General features: G+C 34.2%; 1 protein-coding gene across 4 annotated transcripts in view; it reads left to right on the top strand.

Moving 5' to 3' along the window:
- LOC149807722 (receptor-type tyrosine-protein phosphatase epsilon-like) overlaps nucleotides 1–24,428 on the top strand; it is a 294,518-nt gene that overhangs the window by 169,632 nt on the left and 100,458 nt on the right. For all 4 annotated transcript variants that reach the window (XM_089969775.1, XM_089969783.1, XM_089969765.1 and 1 more), the window contains 3 exons: nucleotides 6,976–7,012; nucleotides 9,610–9,707; nucleotides 17,933–18,064. In XM_089969775.1, coding sequence (XP_089825901.1) covers nucleotides 6,976–7,012; nucleotides 9,610–9,707; nucleotides 17,933–18,064 — 267 coding nt within the window. The remainder of the gene's footprint in view (nucleotides 1–6,975; nucleotides 7,013–9,609; nucleotides 9,708–17,932; nucleotides 18,065–24,428) is intronic.

Below are 24,428 nucleotides of genomic sequence, written 5' to 3'. Positions count from 1 at the left end.
CTCATCACAAATCACAGTTTTTGAACACTGTGCAGAAATGAGACGATGCTTTTCTGACTTTTCATTAACCATATCTCCAGCTTGCAAATGGAAATAAAATGAGAACTATTGAACAAATTTCCTTCTTTTAAATATCAAAATATGTACATTATCTCATCACCTGATCATTTTCACAGAAACATTGTTTGCCATTCATACTCTTCTTATATGCAAAACAAGCACTTTTAGCATTTCTTAGGAGACCATTGTCTGGATTGTACTGATGGAAGTCCGCATCATTGTTGATATTAACACTTAGGAAATGATGGACTTTTATTGTGTATAAATAATCCAGGTTTCCTCTAGAGTCAGTCTGAATTTTCCTTAGAATGTAAAATGTCATTTTAGTGTCTGGATTGGAATGTGGCACTGTTAAGTACATCCCAGTTTCCTCTAGAGTCTGCCTGAATTTTTCCTCAGAATGTAAAATGTCATTTTAGTGTCTGGATTGGAATGTGGTAGCGTTAAGTACATCCCAGTTTCCTCCAGAGTCTGCCTGAATTTTTTCTCAGAATGGAAAATATAATTTTAGTGTCTGTATTGGAAAGTGGCAGTGTTAAGTATGCCTTGTTAAGTTCAACTCCACTGAGTCCACCTAGAAGTTTAAATTGTCTCCAGCCATTGGGCAGATTAAAGTTGATGATTGTCTGCCAGAACTTTTCAAGATTGATGCTGTCTGGGTCAAAATTGGCAAGTGCTTTTTAAAATCAACTTTACAGGAATGGCATAATGCATATTTATGTTCCATTGAATATTATTCCAATCACTGAAATCCTTGTTTCCATCAATTACTGATTTTCATGTAATATTTCAGTTGTTTAGATTTTGATGATATTTATAATTTGTATGTAACCTTTCGCTATCCAACAATTACAAAAAGATACTGCTCTGAATACATTTGATCTTACAAACCTTCACAACAGTCTCTTTTTCACACAAACACCCTCACATCTCTCTTTTACACAAATGCACATCTTTCACATAAACACACAGATCTCTGTTTCACACAAACACCATATATCTCTTTCACACAAACATATCTCTCTTTCACACAAGCACACACATCCCTTTCATACAAACAGTACATTAATTATGGTAGGCCAGTCCCAAATATATAATAATAATAATAATAATAATAATAATAATAATAATAATAATAATAATAATGATTTATTTATAAAGGGTGACTCATTAGTCAAGGACTATTCTCCCTTGAGGCCCTCTAAGGAAAATATATGAGTTTGTGTAAGTACCAAAGCATGTACAAGACAAATAGCAAACTGAATTACATTCCAATACTTCTAAAATAATAGGAATATATAAAACCCATGAAAAGAGCATTGGTTTTATGCTAGGATATTAGTTTTATTGGTCACAAACCAGCAAAACTGATGTGATGGTCATTGTCCATCTTCCATTCGTCATCTGTTGTCTGTTCATTAATACAAGTTTGTTATCACCAGTGCTTCTAAACTGGAGAGTTGCCATGTGACCTAGCACATTCATCCAATGGTCTGATTGGTCATAAATGAAAGAGGTAATTGTTTATTGGTCCTAAATGAAAGAGGTAATTGTGATTGGTCCTAAATGAAAGAGGTAATTGTTGTGACATTTAATATAGCCACCACAATGGCCATCTTGAAAATCTTGTTATCACTAATTCTTCTCAATAGATGATTATATCAACATAGAGTTTTCGCTAAATGGATTTCTTACAGTGTCTAGTGGTTCCTAAGTGACAATGGTCATAAATGACAATGGTGCTGATCTGATGGGCAATATGGCCACCATCACAACCATGTCGAAATCTTGATATTGCTACTTCACCTGAATAGAAAGTCATATAAACTTAGTAACAGAATGAAGCAAAACCAGCAAGTTTTGTAAAACTTAAAAAATAAATAATTATCACAGTTATATATGAAAATGTGAGAGGAACTTAAAGTATTATGAAGTGAATCCAAAATAATCCTGACAAAGTTCTATGAAAGTCTAAAAGAATGAGAAGTTCCATATAAATTTCCACGGAAATGTTCTGTTCTGCCAAGAATCATGATGTCAAGATGGCACAGGTCCTGAGCTCCTTTGAATAATTCACAATAGTTTCAGAAAAATATTATAGTCCAAATAAGCAGCACTTTCTATTTTCACTGAAAACTCAACACAAATGTTTTCCTTTAAAAAAATATCCAAGTAAAGCATGATTAAGGTTGGCAGACAGGAACACATGATTAATGAGAATAAATCCAAAGAAGGACTGAATCTGAGTCTCAGTTCTCTCCTTGTATACACCTATTATGTCTATATTTCAGAACATGCCACACAAGACAGATCTTACTACTCAATTTATCTTGAAATTACCTAGTCATGTGACCTAGCCCAACCAATCTGAAGTTACTGAATTCTTCTAGAACCTTCCAAAACCTCATCATCCAATTAGAAATTAACCCAAAGTTAACATCAAGTTTTATTATTAAGATTATTATTAGAAATTGTAAACACACATAATACTTAGCATCTTTTCATAGATCCTATGTAATTTATGCTCTTAATGTTTCTAAAATAGACCCTAGTCATGTGGGCAAAATTGAACTAAAAATAATCTGTACAATTTACAGCCATGAAAAAATTGCAAAATCAGGTAAAGACATTTACCAGGAGTTACAAAATTATAGATACACATAACACATGGGCTTTTCAACAGAAGACTTTTAATAATGTCAAGTTGCTCCTAAAAGAAAATGGTGCCAATCTGAAATCCAATATGGCCACCATGGCAGCCATCTGGAAAATGTTGTTATTGCTGGGGTTTTCCGTGGAAGAATAATTATGATATCTAGCTGGTCATGAATGAAAATTGTGCCAGTTTTACCTCAAATGTGACTGCCATGGCAGCCATCTTGAAAATCTTGTTATTGCTACTCCTCCTAAATAGAAAGTCATATCAAGATGGCATTTTCCTGAAATATTATGGATTTAAAGAATAATAGAAATAATTACAAAAATATTATCATTTTAGTCCATGTACTGTCTCATCCATGTTTGATTTGGATCCAGTTGTCAGATTCAGTGGAGTTCATTAGGGAACTGATCCTTCCAGTGGCCAAAGTGGTTTGAGCATCCACCTCAGATGTGGAAGGTCATGGGATTGAACCCCAGCTGAGTCATACCAGAGACTTATAAAAATGGTACTTGCAGCTGCCTTGCTAGGCGCTCAACATTAAGAAGTAAGTTTTAGGATTGGTCGGCCTTGTGTCAGGATAATGTAACTGGGTGGAACATGTAGCTACATGTCTGTGGCATGATGCCTGAGTGCTAGATGTCATTATAAACTGCCACATCATAATGATATGACTGCAAAATTGTTAAAATCTGCATATTGCCCTTGCCACGGTACTAAAACTACTCTTCTAAAAGTAGTTAATGACATTTTCTCTGCTTTGGATAGCAGAATGATTACAGTCCTCACCCTTCTTGATTTTTCTGCAGCATTTGACACAATAGACCACGATATATTACTTCACTGTCTCCAGCATGTATTTGGCATTCATGATACAGCCTTACTGTGGTTCAAGTCCTACTTGGTCAACAGGACACAAATTGTGTATGCAAACAGAATACACTCCAGCCCTGTTGATCTATATTGTGGTGCTCCACAGGGGTCTGTTCTTGGACCTGTTCTCTTCATTCTACACACTCAGCCGCTCTCAAGTGTCATACATCATCATCCAGTATCTCACCAATTGTATGCTGATGACACCCAAATATACAAATCTAGCCACCCAACTGAAGTTGATGCTACCACCCAAGGTGTAGAGAAGTGCATTTCTGATGTGAAATCATGGATGACATGTACCAAGCTGCAGATGAATGATGACAAAACTGAGGCCATTCTGACCACAACGCAAAGACTTTCTCATTCACATCCTTTAACTCAAACAATAAATATCAGCAATGCCAGCATTAAATTCAGACAATCAGTATGAAACCTAGGCGTTACATTGGACAGTACTCTCGCATTGCACCAACATGTCATGAACATATGCAAGGCTGCATATCTTGAGCTGAGATGCATCAGCTCAGTTCGCAAATATCTTTCAGTTGATGCCACTAAAACACTTGTGTGTTCATTAGTACTTTCAAGACTGGACTATTGTAACTCAATTCTGTCTGGTTCATCTCAATATCTACTCCAAAAACTTCAAAAACTTCAAAACACAGCTGCTTGGATCATACTTAGAGTACCACGATCACAGCACACCTCCCCGCTGCTCTGTACCCTAGACTGGCTATCCATTCAATCCAGAATCAAACACAAAATTTGTTCTCTGTGCTATGTTTCACTGTCAGACTCTAGTCCAACATACCTATCCGACATTACAAATGTGTACACACCAGCAAGATACTTATGCTCCTCTTCTGACAATCATATACTCATTATTCCCACTAAGAAAACAAAGACATATGGGTAGCTTTCTTTTGCATACCAGGGCCCAGCAACATGGAATGAATTGCCCACTGAACTTTATAGACACAAAGATACAGAGATTCCATTCAAGAGTGCTCTCAAAACTCACTTATTTTGACTGCAAGAACAAACTTAAAGACCTAATACTGTTTCCTACCTTAAATATTCTCAGCATGTTTTTTCTATGTTTTCTAATTTCATGGTGTTTGTGTTTGCAATCATATCATTATATATGCTTTTTGATCTTATAGGTGTTGTCTAATGTTGTAAAGTGCTTAGAGCTTCTAAAGATTAGGCACTAGTCCTCATTATTATTATTATTATTAAAAGCTATGTTAAAAATTCTAATTGCCCACATGTTACACAGACTCATTAGGGAACTTGTCTAACTTCACACGAAAGCTTTAAACAGCCATTATTCCTCATGCAAATCATTAGGCAGTCACCTATATGGCATATTCCAGAAATGACATCCAACAAAGAAAACACACTAAAAATTAGCATCTTAAAAGTTTAAACAATCAGGACATAAGTTTAAAAAGGAAGATTCATGTTGTTGGTGGGGGGGATTCAGAAAAAGCAGCAATTAAATTTACTGGATGTCATGTTGATTTGAATATGTGTCATGGCTGGTGAGATTCTAGCCACTGCTATGTGAAGAAAACAAATGCATAAAGTTAATAGATCTAACAAGAAACCTCTCCAGTTTCTGGAACTATATTGGCAGTAATTAAGGTCTAAGTGTACTTTACAAACTTTTTTGTTGAACATAATGTTTGCCCTTTATTGCATTTTGCGCCAATGTTGTATCAAATATGGCTGCCATGATGACCATTTTGAAAATCTTGTTACTGCTACATGAATGGATGTTCTACATATATTGGCCTTGAATTTTCAAATGATATCCAGTTTGTCCTGACTGAAAATAGTACCAATCTTACATCCATTATGGCCATGATAGTCTAATTTTAAAATTTATTGCTAAAAAATATCAGACATGTTTTCAGCATAGAGCAGTTTTAAAAAAATGGTTTTATCTTGAATTCCTGGAACTTCTTTTTGAATATTAGCACATCAGCCTCTTGTTTCTTGTAAAATACATTATTAGCCACTGAAGCTAATTGATTTACAAGTGTAGGTCTTACAATTATCAGCAATAGAAATGGTAAACAACATTTTGAGAGGAAGGTTTATTTCAACCAGCATCTTCTAATATTTTTGCAATTGTAATTTTCTTTTCTCTGCAGGTGAGTAAATTAATTGTTCTCTACAGGTGAATCAATATAGTTTTTCTCTACGAATCAATATACGGTAGTTTTTCTTTACTGGTGAGCAATAAGGTTTTAAACAAACATTGTTCATTAGATCATTGTTGGCGATCTAACAAATGGTGAAACATGATTCTCCCCGTTTCAACAGCCTAAATCTTGTAAATTGTTTTGAGTATTGTCAATGATAGACAAACCATATTTCCACCTGTGTTATTATCCTGTCTCTTTAATATTTTGTCATTTTCTAGAACTACAATTGTGTCCAAAGAACGACATTTGTATTATCTTGTCACTGTAGAAGTATAGTTGTGTCCAAAGAGTGGCATTAGCCTGTCTCTGTCATCTTATTGTAGAACTATATTTGTGTCCAAAAAGTGGCATTAGCCTGTCTGTTTTCACCATTGTTGAGTGATATTTGTGTCCAAAGAGTGGCATTAGTCTGTTTTTATTATTTTATCATTGTAAACTATGGTAGCATTAGTCTGTCTCTGTTATCTTATAAATAAAGAACTACATTTATGTTCTAAGAGTGGCATTAGTCATTCTGAATTATATTATCATTGTAAACTATAGTTGTGTCTAAAGAACAGGATTTGTTTCTTTGTATTATCTTACCATTGTAGAACTATATTTATATCCAAAGAATGGTGTTTACTTGTTTATATTATCTTACCATTGTAGAACTATATTTATATCCAAAGAATGGCGTTTACTTGTTTATATTATCTTACCATTGTAGAAGTACAATTGTGTCCAATATGATGATATCAGCCTGTCCCTCTTATCTTATCATTATAGAACAACAATCATGTCACCAAAAAATTGGTTCATAAATAAAATTACATGAAATTTCATAGCTAGGTCTAAATATTACAAGCAATTCAATATTGTTTTTGCAGAAAAATTTGATGTCTGTAACCATGCAAAGACACAGAAAATATAGCTGTTGGGAATTTTTAATGTGGGCTTTATGTGGATTTTCATTGATAGAACCTTTTTAATGCTATTTTTGTTATTAAAGAGTTTATATAAGGGAACAGGTGTGTATCAGTAATTGTATAGAGCCAAGCCATGGTGCAGATGCTGCTTTTTAGGAATATGTGGTACCAAGTTAATGTACAGTCTACAGAATCATTTAACTCGAAGAGTCGCAGGCCATGATCTTCTTGTTTATGAAAATATTTTCTTTTGTTTCAGGGTTACTATGGATACAAGGAATACATCGCTACGCAAGGTTAGATACTGTTATTTTGAAGTGATTTATGATGTTATTTGTAGTAGTAGTTAAACGCATGACATACATCCACGGAATAAAGTACAGATTTTTTACTTAGTTGGTTACTTTGTTTAATTTATCAAACAAATCAGCTGATTTAATTACAAGAGTAACTGATTGCATTTAACGGTTCATTTAATTTGATCCTATTGAATTATTAACCACATAATAATACAATTTGATCAATGAGACAATATATATGTTTTTGTACCAGTCAGATTTAAGTCCTTTTGGAAAAGGTGTCTGCCATCTTGGTGATCTTTTCTTAGCATTATTACTAACTGGAATAATAATTTAATCACATAATATTACCCTAGCGAAAATGGGATAAAGTTTTCACTGGTATCTCAGTGAAATTTCACTGAAAATTTTGGTCAAATTATTAGTGAGTTTCACTCAAATTTTGGTGAGATCTCATAAAAACATCACTGAAATTTTTGCAAGATTTCACTAAAATTTATACAAAAACTTTCAATGAAATGTTGGTGTAATTTCATAAAACTATTGACTAAAACTTTCACTCAATACCACTGAGCATTTTATTGACATTTCAGTAATTTTTCACTGACATTTCCAAAGGTATCAAAGGAAATAATGGATACAAATTACACAGCACTTTATTGACCTCTGTAAGACTTAAATATAAATGAAACCAAATTATACAACCATTATAATTATGATGCCCATGAGATATGGGAGTTGTACTGCAGACTTGACTTTTGAATGTAAAAACTAGGATGCCATTGTGATTACTTGAAAGAGCCCTCAGTCCATAAGCAGCCGTGATGAAAATTTATCACGATATTTTTACACTGATTTTACTCAGAATTCTAAAATGACTAGAACAATTTGCTAATATGAGCAATAATATCACTCCCAACGTTGTGAGACATGAAAACAACGTTGCAAAGATATGACCATCTTTGACAGACATGGATGTCAGGCAACAATGTCATCACTTTCCACCAGTGATCTACATGTTCCCCCCCACACACTTATAACTTATAACTTTGAAATCATCCTGGTCCAATTCAGTCTTATTTAATACGTTAGCTGCTAATGAAGAATTGGTAAAGTAGTTCAAAGCTCTATGGCAAAAAAATCACAAAAAGCTTGTCCCAGCATTCAATTCCTTACAGATTGACAATTTATGTTCCAATTTACTTTATGTTCAGACCATTCTCATTTATGTACATTTTTCAAACCATTAATCAAACCTTTTGTCCTCAAGTCCTGCTTGAAAATTTGAAATGCCATATTTGGGCAAGCATGCATTTTCCCATCAGTTTCTGTTATGAGAAGATTCATTGGGCAAGTACAAGCTTTTGATCAATCAGAAGGTGTTTTAAAGTGATCATCGGCTAAATAATATCAGGAACAAATACTATTATAACAATCATTGTGAAATGGGACCCAACAGACCATTTTTTTAAAATTGCTTGACCTGAGACAATTAAAAAAAAGTCCATATTTATGAAAATTGGATCCAGGTCAGGAGGGAAGAGGTATGCTTTAAAAAGCTTGTTGTCTGGGGTCAGTTCAATCCGATTCAAGTTAAACAAAAAGGAAAGATATGGAAAATGTTATTGTTCCTAAAATGAACAATAAAATTAGAACTATCAGAAATAAGAAATATAAGTTTTCTTGAATATCATTCGGAATGTACAAGAAACAAAAAAAAAATTTATTAATATTTTGCCAATGAAATTTCAGTGAAATTTCAAACACAAAATGTCACTGATATTTTCTGAAATGTTGGCAAAATCTCTAAAATTTCATTGAAATTTGGTGAAATGCCCAAATTGTCACTGAAAAATGGACATGAATTTCACTGAAATTTTAGTTACATTTTCACTAGGGTTTTATCTCAACCTGTGTAAACAGTTTTATATGTATGAAGTATCATAATACAACATTGGGCAGTCATGCTTTATATGTATGAAGTATCATAATACAACATTGGGCAGTCATGCTTTTGCTATGGTTGGACAACACAGCAAGGAGTACAATACTGCATTGATAGGAAGGCAGACAGTGATTTCACAGGAAGTCATTATAAAGTCTATGGCATCATTATTAAGTGAAAAAAAGTTGCACGTAACTTTCGGTGTTTTGCTTGGTGTCCATGTCTATGGCACATAACCATTCTCTTTTACTAAATATAGTTGGCATTACTAATAATAGTAACAAACTGTATAATGTTACTATAATTAGTAAAAAAGTATAGTTCCAAGGAAGCTAATACTCTAAACAATAATAGAAAGGGCTTTTACAAGGATATCACTATCCTTAGATAATGCTGCTAATGTTAATATAAATTCTAATATAAATTCTCTTGTAAATAAAAGAAAATTTTGAATAATATTTTTTTTTTAGACCAGTCTGTTTACAGCAGTAGAAAGGATCATGAATATCTCTGGCATTTTTCCTATGATCTTTTTTCATTTAGTCTTCCAAGCATGGTTTTGGATAATTTAATGACTTTTCCCATTTATGTTTGTAATTTGTTATTAAATGAAAATCACACAATATCTTTTGTTATTGTTTTCTCTCAGGACCAAAGGGAAGAAATGTGGCACTGTTTTGGCACATGGTTTGGCAAGAAGGTGTCCATTGCATTGTCATGGCAACAGGACTCTTTGAAAATGCAACGGTATGATCTTACTACTTAAAGAGTATTTAACCGTATTTCTGTTTTCAAATATTTTAATGTTTGCTATCTGCTATACTAAATTACACTAGTACTGAAAGTAAAATCATTCAATAAATGTTTAGGTCATTGGATTGTAAGGCCAAGCAAGGTTGTTGTATGGTCCTTCATCCAGAGTAAGTTTTCATGTGCTTCATCTGTTCACAGTTGCTATTTACAGCTTCTTCTTTGTACATCATTTCAGGGGAAGTAATCTGGCATAAAGTTCTTTCAGATTTATTCAGCAGATGGTGATCTGACATGCATATTGCTGTTATTACTCAAAATCACAGTGAAATAAATACAAAATAAATTTTTCTGTTAAAATATTCATGGTATGTATTCAGATATAATTTCAATGTTCATGAGTGTTCATAAAATTCTAAAATTCTCCATTTTTCTTTTATATTTTTTTGGTCTGTCTTGGTATTGACAACTTGCTACCACTGCACTGCACTGAAACACTTTAAACATAGTAATATAAATCTAATATGAATTTTTAGGGGTCTTGGGTAACATTTTATTTTATTCAGAACAGTAATCAAACAAATGTAAAGAAAATGTAGGTGCTGTTTTTTTCTCTTCATCTTTAATCTCAGTATGACCAAAATGTTTTTGTGCTAAAGTCAGTGTCACAAGGTGGGATGATGGATGAGATCTCCCACTTCTCATGGTTTTAGTTATCGTTAGCTAGGAGATGGTCAAACATGGTTTTATTGCCCCGATCGAGTAATTAATAAAATAAAATATGAAATTAAATAAAACTAAATATTAAATTAATGGATGGAATAACAGAGACCTGAGCAGAGATGCAGAATGCAACAACATGAGCCCTGGTATGTATAATATAACAGTTTAATCATTTACATAAACAAAATGAAATTGAACATGACATTGGAATGGTTCAATTTCTTAGAAATAGTTACAAAATTGATGTGAAATTCAGTTAGCCATTCTGTTATTCTGATTGAACAAATGTCACCATATAATGGAGTGACTGATCGAACTCAAATTGCTGACATGTCAGTATCACCAGGTGCTTCAGTTTTTTTTTCAAATTACTGTTGGTGTTTGGTTGGTGTTTCTAAGTTTCTTGTCCTTTTATTTCTCTCTCCTCTAGCCTCTTTGGGTTGTCAACCTCTGGGTTGCAGAATGGTATGGAGCTATTTTTGTTTTCTTCACAAAAAAATATAATAACCAACCTAAATACATAAAATTTTGTCCTTCTCCTCAGATCAAACAATATTCCCACTCATTAGGTCAGATATCATCTATGGTAATTCAACAGAACTGAGCCCTTGCTTGCTTATCATCAGAGAATTCCCTGTGGCTGCAGGTCTCTCAAAGTTCCAGATGCCTCTTTCCTTTGGACAATTTATTTAATGAGAGAAATTACTTATTAATTTTTCTCAGAGATAAATTTTTGCTTCCCTCAGAACTTTGACTAATATGGTAAGAGAGATTACTTTAAAACCCTGAATTCTGTCTGGGAACACACACACCCATTTAGCTTAGCAAATCAGAATTACTTTCTTAACCACCAAAAATTTTAACACCCCCATCGAAGTTAGAATAATCCTCTCAAGATAGCCTTTATTGATAACCATTCTGGAAAATATCATTTTATGACACCTGTTTCAAATGGCCCTAGTTTTAATAAATTTTTCTCTGGTTTATCTTAGTTATGTCATTTACTGCTTGATGACCTTACACTGATATATCTGTTGGACCATTATTGAACAGACTCTAATTAAAATTCAATTCATGCCCCAAACAGAGCAGATTCCATCCCTCACAGTCAACTGTTTATAGCAAGTCTAATCCATATGTAAACTTAATGGTTACGTAGCATGCTGTCCATGACAGAATGTACTGCAAAATTATTCTAAAAAACTTTGCACCATTACAGACAGCCTGTGGGTAATATAGGATATTAACTATAGTTCAGTTATATGCAGGGATTATCAAAGAATATGCTATTGGATGTAATTAACAATGAAAATCGCACAAATCAACTTTTAATATAATTTGACTTCAGTTTGAAAAGTTGAAGACAATCCATTCAAACAGTTTCTGACTCAGTTATTTCTTAATTTTAAATTGTACAAAATCCAGTTTAGATTGGATTATCATGATTGTACTGCATTCTCATGGAAGTGCTATTGGATACCTCCATCCACTTTGCACACAAGCAAGTATGGACATCTGTGCACCTTCCACATGGAAGTGTGTTTCAGTACCTGCAGTAACATCAACCATTTCAAACTGGTTTTTGTTGTGCCACCTCCTGAGAAAACCTTTTATTAGTGTTATGTATATTTGATTTAATTTATATTTGATTTAATTTAACTGCTTGTTTGTTTAAGTTTATTTTTTATTCCATTACATGCTATTGTAATGTAATTTTATTTACTGGATTTAATATTGTCCAGAATAGAGTTTAGTTCTGACTGATTTGTTAAATATTTTTGATGTAAACATCTTTATAGAGATATTGTTTCTAATGCTGACCTAGTTCCTGACCTTGATTCAGAAGTCAGTGACAGTTGCAGTAAACAATGTTTTAAACATATTTTTAAATTCTTTCCCAGAGTAAAAACCATTGATTTCAGTTAGGGCCATACTGGGAGTATGTGACAATAACATGTGTTTCTTGTTACAAACCTTTGGTTTTCCCAGAAGAATAACTCCTGACCTCCATCTGGGATATCTGTTTTGAATTGTAGTTTATTACTAATGTTTTGAGAAAGAATTGTCATTCATGCCTTAACACTTGAGAAGTCAAGCTGTTTTATGTTGTGTCCATTTGGGCAATTATTTTATTTTCTTCAAATTATTTTTAAGAAAAGTAATTATTTTCCCTGGAAATATTAGTGCTCTAAGTTAATTCTTGGACAAGGACATTTATTGAAATTTATAAAAGATTCTCAAACTGGAATAATATTTTCTGTGATTCAACAAGAGACTGTTGTCACTGCAGCACTTCACAGGTTACAACTGACCTCATCGTCTTCCATTTTGGATTTCATCAGGATTTGACCTCAGATTAATAATTTAGAACTTTTTAATAATAGGACTTCTATTTTTTAATTCTTGGATTTATTTTGGATTTGATTCGTAAAACCATAAGTTTTTTTTCTCATTTTTACCTTTTTTTTCTAAGGAAATAACTTATTTGTTAAATCTTACAAATCTTGTTGTCTTCACTCTTTTCTGTTACGTTTTATAAGAGCCTAAACATGTAACATTAGAAACTATGGGCATCAATGTAAATAACTGTTATGTCACATCATGTGGATGCTTTTAATATATAGATGTAATCAGCTATTTAAAGTAACTGGCTGAGATTCTCCACTCTCACTCTCTGTGGATTTTGTTCAGCATTTTATTGAGTTGGTTTGATTATAATTAGAATTATGAAGGCTTCGGTAAGTCAGATATAGGCTCCAAGATCTATGTAGGTGACAATGATTTTTATAATTGATTAAATTCAGATGATTTAGCGATACGGACTTAGACAATGCACTGGTAGATTTAGAGGTCGAGATCGGTCAGCTACGGTTGGTCACACAACTTCACTGACTTGATGGTGAATGAGTTCTTTCAAGATCATAATGTATATAAAAAATTCTTCTGTGAAAAATAATTATACAACAATAAAGAACAGATCTTACTCTTAAACCTTTATTTTGATGACATTTTTACAAAAAAAGTAAAATGGTCAAAATTATGTTGATCTTTATTAACACATACCAAACTACTGTAAATTATGCAGGCAGACCTATTCACACAGTCATTTAGGCAATAGGTGTTCTATTTATAGCATACTAAACCTATTTATAGCACACTATAGCATGGCACATGTATATCTTTAGTAACAGATTATGTGAGGTAAAAGGTTCATATACTTTACTGAAATGATTTGGTGTCTTTTATATCTTCTCTATATATGTCATGGTTTTTATGCTTAATGTAATGAAATTAGGCCACTTTCAGTTCCGAATGATTGAAATGGTTGATGCTAGATTATTCCAGTCCAGGGTAAGCAATAACCACCAGATACTGAAAGCAGTCTGTTCATTGTGACAGGCTGGAAGTATATAACCCAGAACCCCAGAAGACAAGATTTTGTTCAACAGAGAAACTTTATGCAAAAGTGGCCATTAAATGATCAGTAAAGTTCTTTAATTATTCATGGGAACAAGTTTGGAATATCTCCTTTACATTAATATAAATTACGAGAGCCTGAATGATTTTTGTTTGATGTTTTGCAGCACACCAACACAAGTAGGTTATTTAGTACCAAGTTAGTTTAGTAAGGTAACTTTACACACCATGGGAGCTGACCCAGGATGGGTCTGATGGTGGGATTCCAACCCTGTGACCCCCATTTTGATCATGAGTCCTGCATGCTAACCACTGAGCTGCCATACCACCCATTCCTTAATGTGCCATTACTTATTATCAGAAAATTCTGCATAGAATACTAGCTAAGTGGAGTCAGGTTTTTAACAGCCTAAGTTTGTCACTTTGGGTATAGTAGGAGAAGTGGAGTAGGTGTGAGGGATAGTTTTCTTTTTAACTTAACTGATCGAAAGGTTAGTGGTCAGCATGGTCAACTACTGAGTTGAATTTATGTGTCACTACACACTTGGTAAACAGACTAATATTCAAATATAGATTTTCTTCTAGAATATTTATCATTATTCATTTCAGCTGCATATAAGGAAATGTTTCTTCTTAAAAACCATTAATGGAATTTATCCAAAATTTTACAGCATTCTGGCTTGAAGGTCTTTTGTATTGTTCAAATTATGTTAATCCACAATTGAATTGGTCTATGATTTGTGGATTTGTCAGAAATCCTTGAATTGTAAGGGTTACCTTGAAAACTCATAGAATTTCAAAATAGTTGCTTTTATTCTTGATTTTGTTGAACCATACAATAACACTGTTTGTAGAGCCATACAATAACACTCAGATATGAATGAAAATACACAAACTAGAGAAACCCATGAAACAGTTGATTTCATAAAATATGCAATCAACAACATTGGAAGAAATTTCAGTAGAAAGCATCCTCCTGACCCAGATATTTTTAAAACCTCACATGTGCTGTGTTGTTAGGCAGGTGTCAGATAAATGATATCTGGCCAGTTTGGACCTCTTATTTACCTCAGAAAGTAATTTCTTGAGCTGCACAAGATAGATCTGATTTGCTGTGGCAGATTCCATCTCAGAACCGTCTCAGTTTCTAGACCTCCTTGATTGTATACTGAGAACATCTCATTTAGACCTCCTTGATCGCCTGCTAAGAACCATCTCACCTTGTAGACCTCCTTGATTGTGTTCTGAGGACCATCTCAGTTTGTAGACCTCATTGATTGCATGCTGAGAATCATTTCACTTAGACCTCCTTGATCGCCTGCTAAGAACCATCTCACCTTGTGGATGTCCTTTATAGTGTGTTAAGAACCATCTCACTTTGTAAACCTCCTTGATATTCAAAACATGTTCATTTCTTGAAGATTATGTTTTTTGAAGCTTCTCACATGTGCTGTTTGCAGCCTTGAAAACAATAAAGCAGGCCAGTTAAAGTTCCTTTGTACTTCTTTAGGTAAGGGATGAAATTGGTTTGCCTGTGATTTGACAAAGGCAAGTCTATGGAAAATGCTATGAATGTAAAGGAGTGTCACAATTGATTCTCAGTAAGTGACTTAACACCCTTTCCTGTTCTGTTCTTGTCCTGATCTTATCCCCATCACTACCTAGTACCATGATAGGGAATTTTCTCAACAAGTGGCCTTAATACAATTTCCTGATCCGTTCTTTACCTGATCTTATTTTTCATCACTACCCAGTCCCATGACTTTTGACTTTTGAACATTTCTTTTTCCTCAACATTTATGAAAGGTATGTGGTACATATTGACTGGTACCACTAGCTACCATCATGTTTTGACTAATTGAAGTAAATTTGGCATAGTATACAAAATGTGCACACATAACAAGTTTCTTTTTTGAATGTTAGTGTTTTCAACTGCAGTAGCACTAACAAAAGGTGACTTTAGCAACTTAATAGGAATGTTGATTCCAGCAGAGTCATGGCATCATTGTGTGTAAACTTGTCATTCATTGTATAGCCAATGTCAAGTAATAGTCCCATCAAACTTAAATTGGCAAGTTTACTTTAGCAAGCCAATTATGCAGTCTAAGGGTACAGTTAGAGCCTCTTTCTTTTCAGACATCGCTCACTTGACTCTGGCAAAGATAGACTGCAAATCGTCAGCTTAAAACCAAAACTTTATGGCATTTACTTTCAGACTGGCATGTACAGAAGCTTGTATTAAAATGAAAAGAACTGTATCATGTTATTTTCATGATCATAACACAGCCATTTGTACTGTATATACTCGCTTATAAGTCGAGACAAATTGCAAACAACTAAGCTCTTGATCTGCTGTAGCATAATGTGCCTAGAGATCAATTTTTATTTTGTTTGTTTTACTGACTACTCCTAACAAACTGACCAGACCCAGATCTGCCTGCAGATCTGGTTCTGTGCAGTTTGTAGTTGGTCTCAGCTTATAGGCAAGTATGTATGATAAGTTTAAAATTCAGTCACTATTTGCATCCCAGTTTCAGGAGACCCTGAATAAGTCTTCTGATTATAAACTTCCACATCCATATCAGCCAGAAGCTTGGTGATTTACCTGGCTACTTTCACTTAATACTCCAGCTATTTACAAAAATCTGTATCCCCATTGAGTGAGGTCCCCCACCACCACCACATACTTTGTCAACTCACCCTCTAACTTTAATGGAAGGCCCTGCATAATGAGAATTTCATAATTCATGCTTGTTTCAATTTCTCCCTTCAGAATTGCATTATTGTCACTTGAGTCAACATTTTCACAGTGTTTTGCACTTCTTCATAAAGACATGTGAAGGGTTTGGGCCAATTGTGTCTGCTCCAAATTGTTTCCTTTCTGTGATTAATCAAATGTATGCTTAGAATTGGTGCCTATGCAAATTAGAATTTATATAACATTTTGTCCAGCCAATAAAAATTGATAGTCTTATACAGCCTTTTGTGACGAGGGTTATATTTGATTCCACAAGCCATTAAGGGCCATGCTTGATTCAGCATATTCTAAATGAACAGTGATGTTCTTTAACCTTTTCTGTTATAGAGTTGTTTTTTTTGCACCATTAATTTTCCATGGAAGTGATTTTCTTTTTGCCAGATATAAAAAAGTGGTCAGTGGCACAGTCAGAAATAAGTACTATAGATGTCTGGCAGGTGAACAATTTCAAGCTCACTTGGGCCTTCTGTTTATGTATTACACAATAAATTATTGTATTTTAGTAAGTAAAATAAATCAGCATATTTATGACATAAAACTTTGCAAATTAATGATATTTTATGCTGTAATATTTTGTGAATTTTATTGTCTAATTTGCAAAAATACGTTATTTTTTAAATCCCTGAGTCATCTTGTGTGTGTGTGTGTTCCTAAAATTGTCTTCCTTTCATACAGTACTGCATTGTCACTAGCCTAGGGTTGCTACTCCAGTTTAGAAAAAGTGGAAAAGTGACCCTTAGCTAGCAAAGATGATAATATTTCGCAAATAATTTTAAAAAATTTAAGACTTAAATTCATGGATTGGGAAAGCAATTCAAAATGTAATTCACGGCTAGACGAAAGTCATTGGGCCTTAAAATTTGTGGTTTATACAGGATTCATACAAGTACCTGTAAACCCTGAATTTTATTAATCAGGGATAAAATGCTTGAAAGTCCTTGAATTTTTTTGAGAAAAGTCAAATGTCTGCAGTTGCATTATTTTCTGTAACAGTTCTGGTTATGTTTATTCTTCGAAACATAAATAGTCCATGATCTACGAATAGCTACAAATTGATCATACCATGTCATTAATTAGGTCTTTGAAAATTATTGCACAGGCCCCAGAAAGTCATTAACAAGTCCTTGAAATTTATACTTCTAAAGCTGTATGAACCACATTTTCACTAGCCAAAATTTGAATATGTTTACTATATCCGTGTAGGTTTGTATAATGCATGAAACCTGTCATTCTAAAATTTTAATAATAACAATATTCATTAAACTTGGTACCCTTTGCCCAAGTATGAATTTACACTAATTAATTAATTGTTTACACCTTGCAGCAACAGTGTGACAAGTACTGGGGTGATGTCTTGTCTGTGCAGAAGTATGTCCGCCATGGTGATATTCACATTTACCTTGAAGATGTCCTGGTGCTGGCTAAACTTACAATCAGAACATTCAAGATCAGGAGGGTTTGTGGGATATTATGTCTACTTTCTATGGGCTGGTTATTTTTTGTTACATTTGCTTTATGTGGACTGGTTGTTATTTGTTTTTTGTTTGTGTTGTGTGAAGCTTTGTATCATGAACAAGGGCAGGGGACATTCGCCCACTGCAAAACTGACAGGCTTCCCTTAAATTTAATAAATTCTGTACGTGTATGCTGATCTTCATAGAAAAACGTAAACTATGTCCCTTTGATGGCTTAACCAGGATCCAACACCTATATGCAGGCCAGTTATTATTGGTATAGCTAAGAATTCATAGTCTAAATATATAAAAATTAAATACATCAGGTTTGGCCAAAGAAGAAAGTATGCAAAACTTTTCAATTGTAAAATAAATACTATCAACAGTTTTTACAGTTTAACCTGGTAGGAACTTTTTCTAAGATGGAACTGTTAAAATTGTGGGCAAGAAAAAGACAGACTCTAGTCATTTATTTCACATTTGCTTTTAAACAATTCACTTAACTGTTAAAGATTGTCTTCTACAGACCTGAATCAAAGTTCAGGAGTGGTGGGTATGATTGCATATGTGTACCATGCTTAGTTGTGCACCTGGCCAACCATGCTTAAAAGGACAGAAAATAACAAACCTAATCCAGCTTCATTCTTCAAATATCAAAGATTCATAAACATGTTTCAAATACAGCTCATTCGAGGTATTGTTTCTCCATTTGTCACAGCAAGTCAGTTAATCTCCTCCACACTTCCTCCGTGATGAAGCTAGGGGTAAATATCTTCAAATCACTACCTTAACTCTGCAGTCTCATCTTGTTCTTCTTCACAGTGAAGAGCACTGGTTGACATTACTAATTAACATTTGAATAGTCAATGCATGAATACCACTCATGGGAAGACTGAGACATCAGGGTTATTTACAGTCGGATAACATTTATATATTTGACGAAAACACTGATTTCATTGACCCTTTTATACCCTAAGGAACCCCAAGAGATGATGCAAAGTTCACATGACTGGTCAGTACACAAGTCCAATTTGATGGTCAGTTTGTGGTTTTTGCCACTTAAAAGGTTTGTGTAGTTTTTCCATTAGTTCAGGACATCCCACACATTGCAAGACTCTTGGATTCATATTAGCACTGTTTCCTTTATTTTGCGCTAAGTGGACAGCGATTCCTTCCTACAGCAAAGTTTTAGTGCATTGGTCAGTGCTTGTACCATAATGCCATTAATGTTGGATGATGTGATACATGTACAACTAAGACCAGACTCTTGTTTCACATGGAATTTTTTTAGTAAGTTGTTGTTGTTGTTGTGGGGTTTAACGCCATTTTTCAGCACACGATAGGCTATACATGGCGGCCAGCATTAATGGTGGAGGAAGAACCCAGGAAAACCCCGGGAAGAACCACCGACCCACGAGAAGCTACTGGCAAGCTTTCTCACATACCCACATTAGCCGAATCCTAGACTCGAACTCACGCAGACAGAGGTGAGATGGCAGTGATCCGTAACGGAGAGCGCTTTAGACCACTCGGCCACTCGGGGCCCCTTTTTAGTAAGAAACTATGGCCAACCATGAAGGGTTACAGATGAACAAAAGGCTTTCATTTTTGTAGGAAACACTGCAACTGTATCATGACCCCAATATTGAACATGTTAGTGAAACTGGTGTCATGGGTCTGCATTTTGATTAGCAGGGCTATGAGTTTTGCCCTCTTCATTGTGACTATTTCTAGTGTCAATATGGTTCACATCTTCTTTGCTGTGACTATTTCTAGTGTCAATATGGTTCACATCTTCTTTGCTGTGACTATTTCTTGTGTCAATATGGTTCACATTTTCTTTGCTGTAACTATATAAATTCTAGTGTCAGTATGGTTCACATCTTTGCTGTGACTATTTCTAGTGTCAACATGGTTCACATCTTCTTTGCTGTGACTATTTCTAGTGTCAATATGGTTCATGACCTCAAGATCAGGCATGTTATTGGAGCTCATGTCGTTTCGAGTGACGTCATAAGAATCATTAGACACAAACATGGTCGCTTATAGCTGATATAAATAACCAGTGCAATGCAAATGAACAGTTGTGACAACAGCAAGCTGGCTGATCTCCTAGAAATGACAACAGGTGCTGGTGATCAAAATTAACATCTTGAATGGAAACCTAATTACACCTGTAACTTTCTCCGCTTTCATTTGTATAAAGCCAACATGAGAATGTATTCATAGTTGAAAGGTTAACTGTCAATTAGACATATATGAAATGCTAATTTTCCACAACATTTTCAGCAGAAATAAATGCATAAAATGAAAGTATGCACTCACCTATGCCTGCTTTTTAAATACTTCAGAGTTCTTTTAAAAGAATAATGGCAAAATGTGTGGGGAATATTTGTGAAAAGCCCCTGAAGTGTGTCTTTTTGTCAAGTTCACCTGTGACAGCAAGAACCATAACTCTCCCCAGCACGTGACTACATACAAAATATCAAAAATGAAAACAGTTCCACCTATATTGGGTTCAAAAACATAGGAAAGTTCATTTTATACAAAAAATCATATGTTTATACCTGAGAATCAGACTGCATAAATGTCATGTTACTCATAATAAATTTATCACAGAATTTTAGTACATTTTTTATTTTATTATGTGTAATATATATTCCAAGCTAGACTTGACATACGTGATCAAAAGAAATACTGAAATATAAATGTCAGGCAGTCTGCTTCAGGTGGGATTGTCCTCTAGAGAGTCTAGTGTACAGATTAAAAATGTTCATATTTAGTATATCCAAATAAGAGGTACAAGTTAAACCATTTTGCAGAATTGGGAAGAAAAGACACTAAATTCACATCATTTTATTTGTGAGTATCAATATGAATATTGTCATAATGAATAACAGAGGGTCAGTATATGATGATTCTTGATTTAAACACATAATCATAGATATTTATTGGGAACTGTGACACTTCCTTCTTTCTGTTCCACATCGTAATGCTTTCATCTCCTTCAAGAACTGTTTAATTGCTGCAAATAATGGTTAGAATTATTTTTTTATTTTATTTTTACAATATGAACATTGAACAAAAATATCTAATCATAACATAATTTTAAAATGGCAATTTATTAATTTGCAATTTCAGGTGATGTATAAATTTAATGAATATGCACTATCGGTTTTAAGAGCAACAAATCATTTTAATTTGTGTATGACTGTTGAATATGGTATTTCATGAAAAAATGTTAGAGTTTTTGCTAACAAGGCATATAAAGGCTTTAAATGTATGTGGAACACAGACAAAGTCAAGATTTTGGGGGGTTGCAGGTTCACATGATATTTTCTTTATAATGATTTAGGATATATGCCAGTTGCAGCATGAAATAATATGAGGTCAGTAATTCATTGTTGTTGTTGTTGTTGTTTTTGTAGGGTTTAACACCATTTTTCAGCACACAATAGGCTATACATGGTGGCCAGTATTAATGGTGGAGGAAGAACCCAGGAAAAGAACCAATGACCCACAAGAAACTGCTGGCAAGCTTTCTCACATACCCACATTAGCTGAATCAGAGACTCGAACCCACACAGACAGAGATGAGATGGCAGTGATCCGTAATGGAGATTGCTTTAGACCACTCAGCCACTCGGGGCCCCATCAGTAATTTGCAAACAGTGACCAAACACCAATATAGAAATGGTCAATATAGAAATGGTGGCCATTGTAAGTGTTTGACTGTTTCCTCCAAATTTATTTCAAACAATAACACAAAAATTAGTTCATTTTTAAAAAAATCATCCACTGGAAAATCTCTTTGATGTCACTTCAAAACCAGATGTTGGCTGCATTGTCTCAAACATTCCAAGTTGATGATAGTGTTGGGGATATCCCCACCCCCAACAATGATGACAACTTGCTGACTCAAGCACCACTGGAAAGCATCACACATGAACCTCCTGGAGGTTCTTAAAGCAGTTTGTGGCAGAGTTGTTACCCTTTGATCAACTCTGGAATTGTAGAAGGCCTGCCATCTCTAACAAAGTGTCAGCTGCCAAGATATATTTCATACAAACCAGACCCTCCAGTTTCACTTGTTGGTGCCTTTACTGTATCTTGGAATATTTTCACATTATGATATGTTCTTCCCCCTTTTCATTATATTTCCAAACTTACACAGAAATGTGAATTGTGTGCTTAGTCCTTAAGCAGTTAATGGTGGTATCTACAGTCCAGAACAGCATATTGTTCACAAGGTTGAATACACAGAACTTTCAATTGGCAAATGTTCTAAAGAAATCAGAGCAGTATCCATTGTCAACACTGTTATACAATAAGGACAAGAATGTGCACTAAACGAATGTCAATTTTGGCTTGGGATATGTGTCATTTATATTACACATAGCCACCTGACTTGGGTCATCCTATTTAACAGCCCCATCTATAACATAGCAGTTTGTAGCTGAAGTTTCTTAACTGTCACTGAAATAAATTTATTGTAACCAATTTAGCCAATGTTTATTTTCTAAAGTGCAGAATTTTCCTTATTAGTGCAGTAGGAAATTCATTGATCCTGTCTGCTCCCCATTAATGGCAGCTGCAGCTTTCTTCTTTTTCTCTTCAAGGAAACAAAAATGGCTTAGTATATATGCAGCCCCCTTCAGCTTTCTTAAGTTTTCTGTTGACTCTGGTTAGATCCAGATCATTCAGATACTTTCCTAGATGGAACCTTTTATGTGTTCTTTTGTCATGATTCAACCTTATTGTTAATCTTTGAGTGAAGCTTCATTTGAGAACCTTACCCATAAATAGTCTTCCTTCTCTCCCTGACATCAGTGAGGAGTAAAATTCAAGTAATGTCAGTGGAACAGTGTTGTTTTTTTCTCTTACTGTTCAGTGATAACAATGATTCAGTCTCCCTTTTTTTTGTTGCCAATTTGGCAAACAATTATCTACCTTCAGTAGCTCCTGTTCCCATTGAATCCCCAGTCTCAGTTGTATCTGTGCTGGGGATAACTAAGACTCCTTTGTCCAGTCTGAGTTTATTGACTATTCTGTTGTTTCTAGCAATTCTCTGAAATGTGATAATAATTTCTGCATTCATGAACTTGACCCTGCTTTTACAGTTAGTCATTCCTTGTTAATTACTAATATTAGTTTCTACCAAAAACTAAAGCAAATCTGACCATAATAAATTATCACAAAAACTGAGATGGCAAGAAAATAAAAAGGCATATTTTATTTTAAAAAATTGATGCCATTAAACTAGATATGATTCTGGATGCACATAAGGCCCAAAAAATATGTGTCCAGTTGGCCGACTGTCCCCGTTTTTTGTTGTTCCCAACAGTAGCACTTTTTTCCCCTGGGATTTAAAATTAAATGTATATTATCAGAATGACATCAACAGTCTGTATTCATCGATCATATCATTATTCAATTACACTGCTTCAGATTGATTTGTAATAAATAATAGCAATTCATTTGTAATAAATAATAGCAATCCATTTGTAATAAATAATAGCAATCCATTTGTAATAAATAATAATCCATTTGTAATAAATAATAGCAATCCATTTGCAATAAATAATAGCAATCCATTTGTGATAACAATAACACATGATTGTTTGGAAATAAATGCCAAAAGACCCGCAGAATGTATCAGCATGAGAGAAATATACATGACAATAACTAAAAACAAACAAATGGGATAAATTTTATCCTTCATAATTTGAGTTCATATAGTACTGACAGTCCTTTATAATTATTAATGCCATTTAACTTTTGCATATAGCAGTCACACACTTCATTTAGTGATACTTTTACATCATATCCCATTCCTTCACTGACAAGCAGTCCTGCCAACCAGAGCTGTCCACATGCTTAATTGTGATGTCATTTTGGGGTAATATATTACTGCTATTAAAATATAGTTCCTGGGGGGTGGGGTGTAAAACTAATTTTAATTATGTAAAAAATACCTGTGATTATTACCTAATTTTCCTTCTCCCTCCCAATCCTGATCAGCACTGGCCTTAGCAAATGCAGGGCCAGATTTATATCATTTTGGTGGAGCCCCCTGGATTTATGTGCAGGGGCCCCCTGTGAGCAATGGCATTTGGAAATAAACTTTTAAACCAGTTTTGCATGATACTGAACTTAAAATTCTCTTCCATCACTTTAAAATGACTTTCTTTCTATTGATATATATTTTTAAATTATTTATGCCTGGGGCTTCTGTGAGCAATGGACCTGATTGGGCCCAATGGGCCTAAGGCCGGCCATGATCCAGATATCCTTTCAATCTTGGTTTAAGTCAGAGAAGGATGATATTCGGAAAAACCAGAAATAGTGAAGGAATCAGACTGGGAT

This window comes from Sinohyriopsis cumingii, chromosome 1 (assembly GCF_028554795.1).
Source record: "Sinohyriopsis cumingii isolate HCF-2022 chromosome 1, ASM2855479v2, whole genome shotgun sequence".
NCBI classification, from domain to species: Eukaryota; Metazoa; Mollusca; class Bivalvia; order Unionida; family Unionidae; genus Sinohyriopsis; species Sinohyriopsis cumingii.
Note: the sequence above shows the minus strand (reverse complement) of the source record. Positions and strands in the feature narration are given on the sequence as shown.